Below are 14622 nucleotides of genomic sequence, written 5' to 3' on the forward strand. Positions count from 1 at the left end.
TAGCCAAGACACGCTTTCAATTTAATGCTGCCGACAAATGTAGCGGAGCTTACTGACAGATTGAATGCTGTTTTTCGACCTTATTAGCGAGGCTGGTTTTATCTTAACTACCCCCCTGGTAGAGCGAGGGACCTGTTGATGGTTGGGCTTTTTAAAGGGACACTCCACCACGTTTGTCACATAGGTTCAGCCTGTAAAAGCAGTTGTATTCTCTTTTGTACTGTCAATTGACAATTAATGCTTGTATGAGAAATATAGGGTCTTAATGTACAATATGTAAATAGGATTTCTCAATCAAACCAACAAACGACCTAGTTTGATGACGTTGTGAAGCAGCGGGGGTTCATGGAATTTGTCTTCACCAACACTTCTTGTCCCATAATCTCATTAGATCTCTCGGTTCCCCTGTATGTTTGCACTATACTGGGAGAGTGTCGACAACAGAACATGCTGCATACGGCAATGAATTATCGAAATCAATCACGAGTGACAAATACAAACAGTGGAAGGAAAACACAGCTGACAAGTTAAGCATTTTTCTCCTTTGTCACACATCTTACTTTTGCCTCAGAAGTTATAGCAGAGACAGGCAGAACCATGGGTAAAGTGGATATGACGTAATTAAAATCTTTGACACTAAAAGTTTGGATTCCTCTTCCCTCTTGTCCATTGGTGTTAACACTGTGTATAATTTTTATATTTTATCTGAGGCTATTTTTATTGCTCAAATAGTTTGAATCATTTGATAATAATGTTTAGATGAGGTGATACATCTGTTCTTACCTACAGTCCATAAAGATTATGGGCTGCACACATACTGTGCAGTGTGCCCCAAGACAAACAGAATTGTTACTGGGCCCCAGAGGCCATAGCAATTTTTTTAAATTCTCGATCATCTCTACAATCTTTACCTCTGCCCCCACTGCTTGTCCTCTTAATCCTCATGCAGTCCTGTACTGCGGTGTGTGTCCAAACAGATTACAGCATCACCTCATAAGACGTCTGTTAATGTCTCTTTGACAAGAGTCAGGAGTCGCCGCCTGCGTTATTCACATGCAGTTTTTCTGGAAACGTGTCACAACAACTAGTTCTGTGTCTGCGTGCCACATGCAGTCTGAGCTCAGGAGGGTTGAAGTGAGCGTGACGGGTGTCGGTGCTCAGGAGACGTAGTTAGGTGTATGGAAGCAGGTGGCAGTGGAAATGTGTGTGTGTGTGCGCGCGTTTTTGGGGAGGGGGTGTCGTTTGCCAGCATCAAATAAATCTCCCATGTAACATACCTCTGCCTCTGCTCACTTCTCAGTTTGCCTAATTATAGTTAATTTGATTCGACTTTCCCATTAACACATGTACATATTCTGTCCTCAAAAAATAAATTAGACTGGGATTGTTTGGTCCCGGAGAGGAAACAAGAGAGCGCTGCCTTCTTTTTCTCCCTCCCTCCCTCCCCCTCTCCCTCAGTAACAGGAGGGAGAGCAAATTAAAAGAGGTCAGAGGAAGAAGCAGCTATCTGTATCAGTAAAATTAGAAGAGCGAGTGTGTTTGTGTGTGTGTGTGTGTGTGTGTGTGTGTGTGTGTGTGTGTGTGTGTGTGTGTGTGTGTGTGTGTGTGTGTGTGTGTGTGTGTGTGTGTGTGTGTGTGTGTGTGTGTGCAGTAGACGTCTGGCCTGGTGTCTAGTCTGCTGGTCTCTTTGCAGGGACGGAGCAGAACAATAAGTATAAGAACACTCTGGATTTGAACCACCTGCAGGCGTGTACATCATACTTCTCTTTCCCGCTCGCTCTGGTCCTGACTGTTTGCTATTTCCTCACACCTTGATGGTGGGTTGTCCAAAGGCTACAGCAGGGAGTTGTTGAGGAGGTGGTCCTCTTGACTCCAGGCTACACTGTCTCTCATGGTCTCTTTTACCATGATCTTCATCTGGTTGCCATGGACACCATCAATAGGCGTAGGATTTTTTTTTCTTTCTTTCTTTTTCCGAGTTCAGGTTGTTAAATGTGGAAAGTTTTTGCTTTGGGGGGCAACATCATACATAGTTACAGCAACTCTCTTTATGTTGGTGCTCATTCCAGTTTTTCTCTCTAAACTCAGACAGGACTTTTGTGCTTGTGGCAGCGTTTCTATCACCCATACATCAGATACTTAAAAAAAATTTGGCCGGGGAGATTCACTGCACCGTCCCTTGATAGGAAAACAGGCTAGTGGGCCAGATGTGTTTCCATTCCTCTCCCTTTATTTATTATTATATTCCCACATTTTATTACTCTGTGAGCGCCTGCTACATCTCCTGAAACTAAGTTTTTTCATTTAGGCATTCTCCCCCGTTGTCCTTGTTGTTTCCAACAGACAGGCTGAACCTCGCTGCCAAGGCCAGAGAGGGCAACACTGACACTGGCACGCCAACAAAGCCTTTATTTGGGAGTGATCTCACCCCTTTGTAAAGCCTGTCTGCATGGAGCCTTGTGCTCTGTGTGTGTATGTGTGTGTGCATTTTTAGGGGTGAATTGTGGGGGGGTTGGGTGGATGGATCCCACCTCCTACCCCCTCTACCTCAGTCCCTCCAGGCTTATAGAGCTGGCAAGGAAAGGATGCCATGGCTGAGGGCAAGGCTGACTCTGCTCTCCTCCCCTCCTCCTCCTCCAATTGCCCAAGGCCACCCCACATGACCCTGTATGTAAGTGTGCGTGTGCGTGTGTGTGTGTGTGTGAGAGTGATTGGCTTGTTTTTACACAGTATGGAAGTGTCCTTGGCTATATATATTTTTGGTGTATGCGCATGCATGCACAAATATTCCCCTGAATCTCAAACGCTGTAATGAGTGTGTGCTGGCTCGCAATTAAGTATCTGATGCTCCCTTTGCCCCTTCCTCAGCTGGTTGGAGTGTTTACATTTTGCAGGGTGTCCAGGGCAGCCGGTACCGCCTGATTGGAATGGAAAATGACCCAGGGCCTTTAGCTGTGCAGTTCAGACCTGACATGCACACACACGCACATGCACGCACACACACACACACACACACACACACACACACACACACACACACACACATACACACATACACACACATAAAGGAGGCGTGTCATTGAGCAAAGGGGGTGGAGAAGTAAAGAAAAGAGCCTTTAAGCTGTCACCACTCTGCCCTGTGACTGTAATCGCTGATGGCGTCCTCTCAATGCAGCCCACCATGTTAGTAAGCACATCTAGTCCACCTCGACTTGTAAACACACACACACACACTCACACACACTCATTTGGATGCTGGAAGAGGAAAGAATATAGTTTAGATATGTTTAAAGTCTTGTCCACACTACCTGAGTATTTTTTCCTCAGTTTTTAAAAATATCTCCATCCGGACAAGAACACAAAAACAACAATAAATGCTCAAACAAGCATGTTGGGCCAGTAGGTGGAGATAAAATCTACATCAATGATCCGTCAAGAAGCAGAGAAGAATACTGTGGTCAAAGTAATCTTGGGCAGACGCCTGACAATGCCAGTAAAATGCTGTGCTAACCAAACGTAGAGAAACTGGTCATTAAGTCGCCATTGTTGTTTCTGGCACATGCTCATTAAGCAAACAAACAGTGGGTATTTCCAAATACTCTTAAAATGCTGTTTGCTTGTGAACAAGAGTGAGTTTTTTTTTGGTTTGAATCGATTTCAAGAAGGCAAGAGACACATACATGTAGCAACCTCTACATGACTGCCTCTGGAATTTCTGTTTGGGTTTTGTGCATCTCTTGTATGCACACAAAAGAAACTCAGACAGACACACTCATGCTTACTGCACAGCATTGGCTGGTCCCTGCAGATCTTAATGTGAACGAGTGTTTGTGGAGCAGAAAGATGTCATTTGCTCAGTGGCACAGGAAACGCACGATCCCCTCGGACCACTGTAGTCAGTCATGGTTTGTCTCTGTCTGTTTGTCTATCTCTGTCACAGATACACACATACACACACACAAACATACACGCACAGGTTGAGCTTTAGACACACTTGGGCCTCTTCACTGTCAACACGGTAAAGAAAGTTCATTCTGCTCCGCACTTATTTCCCTGTGGGTCTTGAACTGGAAACTGCGAGGAGGAGCTGAGCACTCGTACTATTAGAGGCGAGGCTGTGTTTGCAGCTCTCGGCTTCATTCGGGTGTGTTGATGTTTCAACTGCAGGTTTCTCCAGGCTGTATTTCAAGGACTTCCCTCGCTGGGAATTTTTCAACTAGATACTTTTTTTTCTCTCTCTGCTCGCTCTTCCTGTCTGTCTTTTTTTTTCTCGCTATCCACCCCCCAACCCTTTCTTTCTGCGTTCTTCGGGTGGCTACAGTTGCTCCACACATAGAGAAGAGTAAACAGATAAACCCCGGCTTGTTTGTGTCTTTGTTTTATGCATGTTAGCACCAGAGGATATCAAAGAAATAGGGATTTTGCCTTTTGTTTCCCTTTTTAAACAGCGACAGTATTTATTGAGAAGAAGGGAACCGAGAGTTTGCTTGAGTGAAAAAGTAAAGGGCAGAGGTCAAGGAACATTTAACTATTTATATTTATTTTATTGTCCTCTTTCACCTACAATGTTCAGCCTGAGTTTAATCTCATATATTTATTTCTATGGACGACATGATTATTGAGAGTAGTGAATTTGTAACTGTTGAAAACATGCTCGAACAAAGCCCAGTTTCAAGGTTCGGTTCATTTCTTTTATCAGCTCCGGCGCTGATTGAAAAGAAAAACGTCACAGTTAAAGGCCAGAGAGGATTTTGTTTTGTTGGCCATGAAGATCATTCTCCCAGAACTTAAATCGTCATATACTCCACAAGTGCAGAATGATAGTACTCAACCCCCCCCAACTGCAGGGAGGAATTAAATAGTACATTAAAAAAAAAAGTCTATAGAAAATACAGGAGAGGAATAAGAAGCACTTATTCGAAATTCATTAACAAGCAGTCAACAATAGGTGCTGGAATCAGCAGTGTTTGATGTTTGAACTCTGGTGGAGTGACATTGTGCGGAAAAAGGAGAAATTCAACAGTGCTTCGAGTGTGTCTGCTCGAAGAATACTTTCAATGACGAGCAGAACCCTGCAGCGTATGTAGAGTGTTGTACTTTTAATTGTTGCAGGCGTAAAGGCCACCTCTAGCTCACCTCTAAATTAAGAATTCTAAAGAAAACAAAAGAGTTCGGAGCAGCACAGTGACAGGGAATACTGAGCGCACCGGTATTCATTCTCTCAACGGCAAGAACGTGAAGTGAGTCTGAATCCATCAAGTCTAACTTTGACTATATAATGTCAAATTTAAAAGCATCGGATTATACAGGGAACTGTTTTACAGGTTACAAAGTCCTCACTCTTACCAAAATGTGTGTTAAGCAGCTTGTTTAAAGTATTAATGTGATTAATTTGGAGATGTAATCAAATTAACCTCAATTTTAATTTTACGTTATTATATATCACATTTTAAAAAGGGCTGTCTGTTGTTTGTGGTTTGATGGAGAGAGATAGAGAAAGTAGCAGATCAGACCAAGGGTGAAGATTTTTCAATCTTTCCATCCAGTTTGTCCCTGGAACTTTATTCGTATATAACACGTTTTACAAAGGGCTTTACGGAATAAAATCAAAGCACGCAGTTAAGATAAGGTTTAGAGGAGCAATTTAGAAGATGACACAAGCTAAACAACACATACACTAAACATGCATAGCATTATTATTATTATTGTTATGAGCATGTGAGCAGAGCCACATCCAGCTGCTGTAGACAATTAGCTCTCTCACTAAACCCACACCTCTGTCATCTTTGTTCTCTGTCGTCTGCGCAACACATATTTGTTTCTTATCTTTGCTCCATGTAAATATCAACACGCACTTCTTTCTGCCCTCTAAAACGCAATAAATTCAATTCTTGTTACATCATATACCCCTCCAGTCAACTACAGTCATGTATTTTTTTACTTTTTCTAAGCTTAACTTCCAAATAGTAAAAGTTAAAATTAACTATATAAGGTTATGTGAATGTAAATGGCATCCTAGAAAATTGATCGACAAAAACACACGCATCCAAACTTGATAAACAAATGAGAAATGCACAACAGTTACCGCCCAGGGAGGGAAAATAAAAAAGTTCATGGGAGAATCAAGGGGGGTGTGGACGTTCTCGTCTTCTGAGCGTGGGGATTCAGTACCTGACACATTATTAGAACTAACAGCTGATGATTAGCCTTTTCTGATTCAAGAGACCACTGAATCACTCACTGCTCATCAGAGTATATCTGATGTCCCTTTATAGAGTGGCAGGGGATCCCACAAAGCTATCAGTTGGTGTCCATGTCTTTACATCCCACCGTACCCTCCCCTCCTAAAGGCTGTGATCCAGGTGTAATCTGTGCCTCACAGCCTGTGCAGATGAAGCTCACCTGCCACTGAGAAGACACTTCTCCATTTCATTGGCTGTAATGACATCAGTTTCATTTAAGGTGGATTCAAAAGGGATCGGCAGCACTGATGCAACCCTCCACCTGCTCCTCACCCATGTTTATTTTATACACTGAATATCAAGGTGGAAATATATCACTGAGTGTTCAGACCCTGTTGCTAAAACAGAGAGATTTTTTTTAGCACATTCACACGTCTGGCTGGTCTTTTCTGTCTGTCTCTCTCTCTCTCTCTCTCTCTCTCCTGCATCTGATGCCTCTCCGCTGGCTGCTTTGGTGCTGCACTCGGTTGGCCTTGTTGTTTTTGCTGTGGTTTTCTAGTCGCTAGCGAGCATCTCCCTGTGGATATGCGATGCCGTGCCCCTGGCTGCAGTTCACACACACTCACCCTGCCTCTCTTTTTTCAGTCTGTGATAGGGAGAGAGAGGAGAGAGAGGATGTTTACCATGCTGTGGAGCTGCCTGCTTCCCAGCTTGTCTGCCTCAGCCCCAGCCTGAGACCAGAGCAAGAGAGAGAGAGAGAGGGAGAGAGATAGGGGGAGGGAGCACTGCATCTTTCTTTCCCTCCCTCCCTCCCTCCCCCCCTCCCTCCCTCTTTTTGCGCCAATTTCCCCTTCCTCCACTCTTGCTTTTATATTTCTTGTCTTCGCCTGCCCTCTAAAGGCCAAAGGGCTGTGCGCTGTGTATGTCTGCGTGTGTGTGTGTCTGTGTGTGTGTGTCTGTGTGTGTGTGTGTGTGTGTGTGTGTGTGTGTGTGTGTGGTAGCAGACTGCATCTGGCTGGTGCATCAGGCTGTGGCTTTTGCTCAGCATGTGAATTCTCTCCCTCTGCTGTGGCTTCAGAGCAGAGGGTTTTGCAGGGCATTTTCACATTCATGCACACACACACACACACACACACACACATACACACACACACACACACACACACACACACACACACACACAAATAAAGGATGGTGTAATTACCCTGTGCTCTCATGTAATCCCCCAGGTGTTGTATTTATCTCCACTGCAGCATATCTGACACCCAGCGGCAATACCTGGATTCACTTCAGTCGCTGTCCCTGCACCAAAACCATCCCCCAGCCTCTAGTCTCATAACAGTGTGTGGCGCGTGTGCATGTCTGTGTGTACCTGTGTGTATTACATTATAAACAGCTAGTGATGCTATTTTCATGTCTCATGTTAGAAAATGTGTGATTTAACAAAGGCTCTGACCATTGACGTCTGTGTTATTTGCTGTTGAGCCGCGTGGTCGAACATCAGAATGTGTTTTATATCCACTGATGAAGCATAAAGAGCAACTGATCCTCTCGTTGGGTGCATGAAACGTACATGTACACTATAGACGGGGTCGAGAGGACATTCCTAGAAATGTAAAAGATAATCTGATGCCTAATAGAAATAAAAAGAGTCAGGCATGTAAAAATGCAAATGTGACGAACGGCAGACGCCACAAACCGACGTATACACAGTTAGCTTTCAGGCAGACAGATCTGCAATCAAACGCGCAGACGTACAGTCAGTTGTACAGGCTGTCAAGCAAGCCGAGCCCAGGGCCGTGCTGCAGGGGCCCTCTCCTCCCCACACCAGTGTCATCCCTCCGCTCAGAGCCCTGTCTGTCAGGCGGGTTTGACACAATGACGGTGGGGGGGAGGCTGGAAAACTGTGCTTCTCGATGTTGCTTTTTTCTTTCCCCTCGTGCTGATGAAGCAAACAGGACTGCAGAGGAGAAAAGTGACAAGTGCATTAGACTGAAAGCACTGAAGCAGACTGCTGCTGTCTTTTTTTCATGAAATTACCGTTTCACTGTCCAGTTTTCACAAGAGCATATTGGAAAGGGCACGATTGTCTCTTGATTACTGTAGATTCACACTTCTGGTGCGACAAGGTTTCTCTTGTTTCTACGATACAGTTGTGACTGTGAATCTGAATTACAGTGTTTGTGTTACTCTGTGCTTAAATTATCCATATTTTTGTTTAATTAATTTGCATATATTTGCTGCTGCAACAAGAGTTTTATCCCACGAGAGGATAAACAAAGTGCAGGAGTTTCATCTTATTTAACTGATGCATGGAATTGATGCATTTCCACAGAAACTGGTGTAAAGCAATTTCTAAACTTGGTATATACACACACACACACACACACACACTCACAGTGCCACGCTACGGGATGAAGGATTTAGGTCCCCACAATTTGAGCAATGACTGGAACACACTCACACTTTATGTATGTATTTTCTCCTCACATTTTATTTTCAATTACATTTTTTTGTTAGTTTTTTCTGTTCTCTATTTTCTGCAACCCCTGTGCTGTGCCAGTTAAATAAAGCACTGCCGCCCTAATTCCTGATGAAAAGGAAATAACCAGGAGTGGGAGAAGTAAACCTTGTCCTCCCTTTTCTTCACCTTTGGATGAAAACACTCCACAGAGCACTTGAGTTGGTGGTTCAGGCTTTAAGGCCCCTTGCGGAGCTTCATCCAAGGTTGGTCCTCTCAAAAGGAAGCCATGGAACATTATGTAGTATAAAGAGAAAAAACAGCCTGAGTATAGAAAAGCCATTCCATCTTTTTTGTAATGCTCATCTGAAGTGACAGAGACAGATCAGTTTTTCAGCCGACACTGTTCTGCATTTGTCCCTGTGTTTCTGTGGTTTTAAAGTTGTGGGTTTTTAAAAACTTGTGGTGGACCTGAACTTTTCTACAATGTGTCTTCGCATGTTACAGCCACCCCTACTGGATGAGCGTAACAGCGAGGACAGCTTGTTATAGAAACCTGGTGATTATGACTTCCTGCGAACAGCCTCGCTCTCACTCTCTCTCACACACACACACATACACCACATCGCTCTGTCTCCCTCCCTTCTGCCTTTCTCTTGTGGCCACTTTGATAAAATCTGGGCTCTTACGTCCTTGACTGCTGCCCCCGACGCCTGACCCCTGCATTTGAAATTTTGCCGCTTATGTAAAAGTTTATGTAGATTAATGCCACAATTTATGCAGATTGAGTTTTTGCCACTCAGGCTTGAAGCACTAGAAAGTAGACGAGCGCTGACCTTCGCCGCTAACAGCTACGTGAGCTTTCGCCGATTATCTCATAACCGCCGCACACGGTGTCAGTTCTGTGGCAGACGGCAACACGGAGAGCGATTTCAGAATTCATCAGATTTGATTTTGAACTTTTCTCTGAGGCCTAGTCAGAGTGCTTTAAATCACGACACAAACACACACAAACGTGATTTTCCCTCCTTTAAAGCATCATGCTTTCCTGCAGCCCCACAGTGTCTGTCAAACGAAAACAACTGGCAGCAAGCTGCCTTTCAGCCGTCTGTGTGTCACGCAGCGCCTCCACAGAGCCATAAACTCGCTCACAAGTGGCGGCAGCATTGCTAAGGTTGAACAGTCAAGTGCCATCAAGAGCAGTTTGCCATAGAAATGGGTCTATCTGAAAGCAAACAAAGGGCTCGCACTAAACTCGGCCTTCTCCGTGTAGGCTAAGTGCACGCGGCCCTGTCTGACACTGGAAAATGGTTTCGAGTGTGAACAGACAAAGCAGAAGAGAGCGAGAGGAGAAGGTAGAAGTCACTATTATAACTTTGCTGGCTTCTTAAGAGGGAAGGAAAAAAGGATTGAATGCAGCTGTGTCTGTAGTGACACGGGGCTAAGAGGGCAAAGCTAAGGTTACTGAAGATGTTTTGAATGTATCGGAAAAATGGATGCCTCTTTCACTAAAATAACACATCTGATCCTCATTGAAGCTGCAAGCCCTGACACTACTTACAGCATTGTTACAATTATTTAGATTAATGTCTAACTATCTACAAAGTGCAAACTTTTAAACTCAGCAATTTTCTCACGTCACACTCAAGGTCTCCTCAGTCCTCCGCAGTAGTGATGATGGCGATGAGCTCGCTCACAGCGTTACATCAGAACGCAGAGCCTCCATTAGGTCACTAACCCTCTGCGCCTTTTACACAAACACAAACTGACCCCCCAGTCACACAGTTAAGACAAGGTGTCAGCTGAAGTTAGTGCTGAAGCGAGCTAAAAGCTCTGGCTGGCACTGAGGCCCAGTGGGAAAACAGCTGTTCACTTACACTTCACTGCAAGTGTGTTGTGTGTTCCTCTTTGTGTGTGTGTGTGTGTGTGTGTGTGTGTGCTGCCGTGTGTGCTGCCGTGTCCTGCCATTGACCCCGTGCAGTGTCTTATTTAATACAGACACAGTCGCCTACACAGTAGCGTTGCTGCACGAGCTGTGTCACAATGTTTTCACTGATTCCTCAGCTGCAATATTTCAGCTTCTGAAAACGACACGTGGCTGTTCCCTAAGTCGCATTTCAAGTTCATGCTCACTTTCTTACAAGCACTCTCGGGTGATGCCACTTAAAACAGGAGCACATCTCTCGTTGCTTTAAAACACAGCACTTTAAGATGAGCTTTAAAGTAGAAAAATTCCTCAGGCTGACATGAGCGGCCATGCACTCACTTTTGTTGTGTTGGGTTTTCGAAAATATATGAAATGATTCACGATAAAAAAAATATTTTAACTATAGGGTTTGGTATCGTTTTGTCCAATACCGGTGCTAAATCGATGCTTTTAAAGCAGTTACCTGCCAGAAACGAGACTTTTTGCTTTTAAAGAAAAGCACAAAACAACTGTTTAGAGTAAGAGCAGCTTTTTTTTTATTGCTAAGCCAAATTGTAACTGTTTAAGTGTATGTAACTCAAATATACAAACATACGTTTTTATACTTAATAGCCGTCAGGTCCAGGTTCTGGGCTATAGCTACTCTGAATGTCCCGGTGTTTGAATCCTTTCACATGCCGTGATGTTTATGTTGTTTGTAAGCAGAACAACTATTTCAGTGCATAGCACTCTGAAGACTGAAATCTTCATTGTGATTGGTGAAGCCTTCAACAAGTATGTAATAGCCTGAACTGTTTTAGATGTGTCTGGAATCAAAGCAAGTAGAGGTCATGTTGTCTGATCCTCTGTCCCCCCCAGGCTCAGTTCTCATCCAGCAGACTGACGGAGACGGGCGGACTGCGCTGGATCTGGTCTCTGATACCAGTCAGAGGGAGGAGCTCCTTCACAGCGCACAGGTCGGAGACTCTGCCCTGACAAACAAAGTCACTGAGGTCTTGAACCTTCCCCTCATGGAGGCTGGATCCTGTCTGCTGGCACACTTAATTTTCTCCTATCAGCAGGAAAGGGGCCTGCTGGGCCACACACGGCCCAGCGATAAGGCCCACAGCCTGGGCTACAGGCTGGTCAGGGCCTTGGAGACACACTCCTTCCAAAAGGTGACTCTGGGCTGGATGGACCAGCGGGTAGTGAGGCTGGCGGAAGATGCAGAGACACTGTTGGAGCTCAGCAGAGGGAGGTTCCTGGGGCAAGTGTCTCCGGCTATTAAAGAGTGTAAAGGACAGAATACACGGTTCCTAATGGAGATACTGGAGGATCTGAAGTCACGGGCAGAAGCGCTCGTCGCTGATTTCTGACACAGGCTTGACAATCAAAACTCTAAAAACCCCTAAGAGCACAACCTGATTGAAATATTAACAGGAGTGTTTCTGTGTCTATGGTTAAGTACATGGTCACACAATTCACTGACGCCTAAAAGTGTGTCTACACTGGCTTTCTACTTTCTTACCTCTCAGGCAAATGGGTATTCAAGTGATGTTGAAGTTAGATGGATGTTTATTTCTCCATATACGGTTTTATACTCGATCATCATTGTAATATGGTTTGGTTAAGTTATTCCACCTTGTTTTGGTTTAAAATGTTTTTAACTCAAATGGAAAAATGTTTTCACAACTGTTACTACCTCAATTTTCTATTATTTATAACAAAATAAATTAAATTTGTTGATGCTTACAATGTATAAAATTTAATTTGTTTTGAAAATTAGCTTTACCGCAAGGTCACACATATGCAAAGCAAATGAAATATTGGGGGTCTAAGTTTAAAATTAAACTGAACACAAAGCTACACTGCGGTTTTGCTTCACCACACAGGAAGTGTGTTTTAATTGCCCCCTCGCTCTGATTCGAAGTGAACAGGAGGGGAAGGTTCGCTGTGGCAACATTTGTGTACGTGTGAATAGCCCGTGACTGTGAACAGTGCTCCGTCAGACGGAGTGGCTTTGTGTGGGAGCATCAGTGGAAAACTAAAAAATGTTATCCTGGTTTGAGATACTTGAGACTGTAAAGTCAGGGTCTCCGCCACACAGACAGTGGTGAGAGATGAGCCACTTCCTGAAGGTGAAGGTGAACGAAGAGGGGCGCAACGGAGGCGAGGACTGAGGAGTGGGGGATCTGACACTGAATTAGGAGGGTAGTTGGTGACTGAGGCCGAGATAAACACATTAGTCCAGACGCAATGAAGTTGATAAAAAATATTTAATCTCATATTTCATTTTCATTTTCTTTTCAAAATAAGCAACATACATCAGATGCATTTCATTTTTCAAACCAGAAATATACAGATTTTCTTTCGCCGTTCCTGACTTCACCCTCGTCTCAGCTCCCACCGCGTTCCTGTCCTGAAGTGTCATTGGTCAGAACTGAGCACATAAAAATGATGTCATAGGCAGGCAACATTGCAGGCAGAAAAAAAAAAAGACAGACATTAGAAAATAATGCAGGCATACACCCACTTAACATCACCAGACCATCAACAGGCATACTGTATAAAATACAACCATTAAATAAGGAGCTAGCTATGTACAGTCTCATTTTAAAAAATAGTCTCATTTTCAACCCGGTGCAAATAAATGCTTTTTTTTTCCTTTGCAGCTGTCAGCCTGATACATTCGTGGTTGTAATTTATTTTCTCTTCAACATATAACATAAAAACACTTTGGTTTGGTTGCAAACAGCCAAAACCAAATCATACATAAACACCAAAAAAAAAAACAGTATTTGGATGCAATACCACACAATTGTCACCACTATTTGCTGTAAAATAACCACATACAGTAGTAGACACACACATATCAGGTATTCAGACAGTCCCTCCCGGCATTATAAAAAGCCATCCTTCACCAAGCAAAGAGTGTGTTTGTTGAGGAGGCTGTAATCAGTCTGCGACGCTCGCTCTTGGGGGACAGTCTGTTATTGTCTTTCAAGTGGATTCCTCAAAACAACACAACAAAATCAATGGCCCTCTGGAGTGACAGATCCCGAGCCTGTTGATATTTAAGCATGGAGATGGATGGGTGGAGAGGGAGGGGGAGCGAGCAGGAGAGGTGACGGCAGGCAGACAGGCAGGGCACGAGGATGACAAAATGGCAGTGGAGAGCTCCAGTCGCTGCTAAGGGGCTTCAGAGTGATAAAGATAGACGGAGAGGCAGACGACCGAACAGACAAAAGGGGGTAAAAAGGGAACAGAAAGACGTATGGGGCGGCGGGCGAGGTGGGGGCTGGGATCGGTGGGATGAGAGGAGACCTCCTCAAATGTAGCCTGAGCTGTGATCTTTCAACAGATGCTCGACGAGAAGCCCAGGAGACCGTCCCTTCAGACAGGGTCGCAACCCCGCTCACTGACGAATGAGGAAACCGCAGAGAGCAAACGGAGAGAGGCATGATGGGAAGAAAGATCTAAAATAGCATAAAACACACACACACAGACACACACACACCCCTCTATCCCGGACATCTCAGGCCTAAGTCCCCTCAGAGCCTCATGTTGTCACACAGCGACTTGCTGCTCATCTAGCTGACGGCCCTCTGCACCAGCACACCAAATAACAGCTGGCACTTCTGCTGCACACACACGCACGCGCACACACACACACACCGAATCTATGCATCAGTCTACAGCTGGAGGGGAGATACAATTGCAACACATTCCGACGCTGAGAAAAGCAACATGTCTTTGATTTCGTAAACGTGTATACGCAAACTCTTTCGCACAGTTCACATATACAAGCCTGTGTCTCTGGGAAGGCAGATCAAAGTTGAGCTGTGGGCACAGGAGGTGGGGCAGATGGAGAGGGCAGCCAGCCTGAGGCACAGCATCACAGGGAGCATGTATGTGTGTGTGTGTGTGTGTGCTCAAATGGGATGTTGTTTTCATCTGCAAGCTAGTATAGGTGCGGTATCTGTAGGCGAGCAGTGTATTGACATGAGAGATTTGTGTGTGTGTAAATGCTGTCGTGCGTGGCTGCCGAGGCCCGTGCAGGCACATGCATGCAC

At 44.6% G+C, this 14622-nt stretch overlaps 1 protein-coding gene across 3 annotated transcripts in view; it reads left to right on the forward strand.

Annotated features, from left to right (window-relative positions):
- Window positions 1-12301, forward strand: part of slf1 (SMC5-SMC6 complex localization factor 1) — a 30440-nt gene extending 18139 nt beyond the window's left edge. For 2 of the 3 annotated variants that reach the window (XM_020093582.2, XM_020093584.2), the window contains exon 18: window positions 11429-12301. In XM_020093582.2, coding sequence (XP_019949141.2) covers window positions 11429-11925 — 497 coding nt within the window. In that variant the 3' untranslated portion in view covers window positions 11926-12301. The remainder of the gene's footprint in view (window positions 1-11428) is intronic. The other variant, XM_020093583.2, reaches the window with a different exon arrangement.
- The last annotated feature ends 2321 nt before the right edge of the window (window positions 12302-14622 follow it).

The sequence above is a fragment of the Paralichthys olivaceus genome, chromosome 4, assembly GCF_024713975.1.
Source record: "Paralichthys olivaceus isolate ysfri-2021 chromosome 4, ASM2471397v2, whole genome shotgun sequence".
NCBI lineage: Eukaryota > Metazoa > Chordata > Actinopteri > Pleuronectiformes > Paralichthyidae > Paralichthys > Paralichthys olivaceus.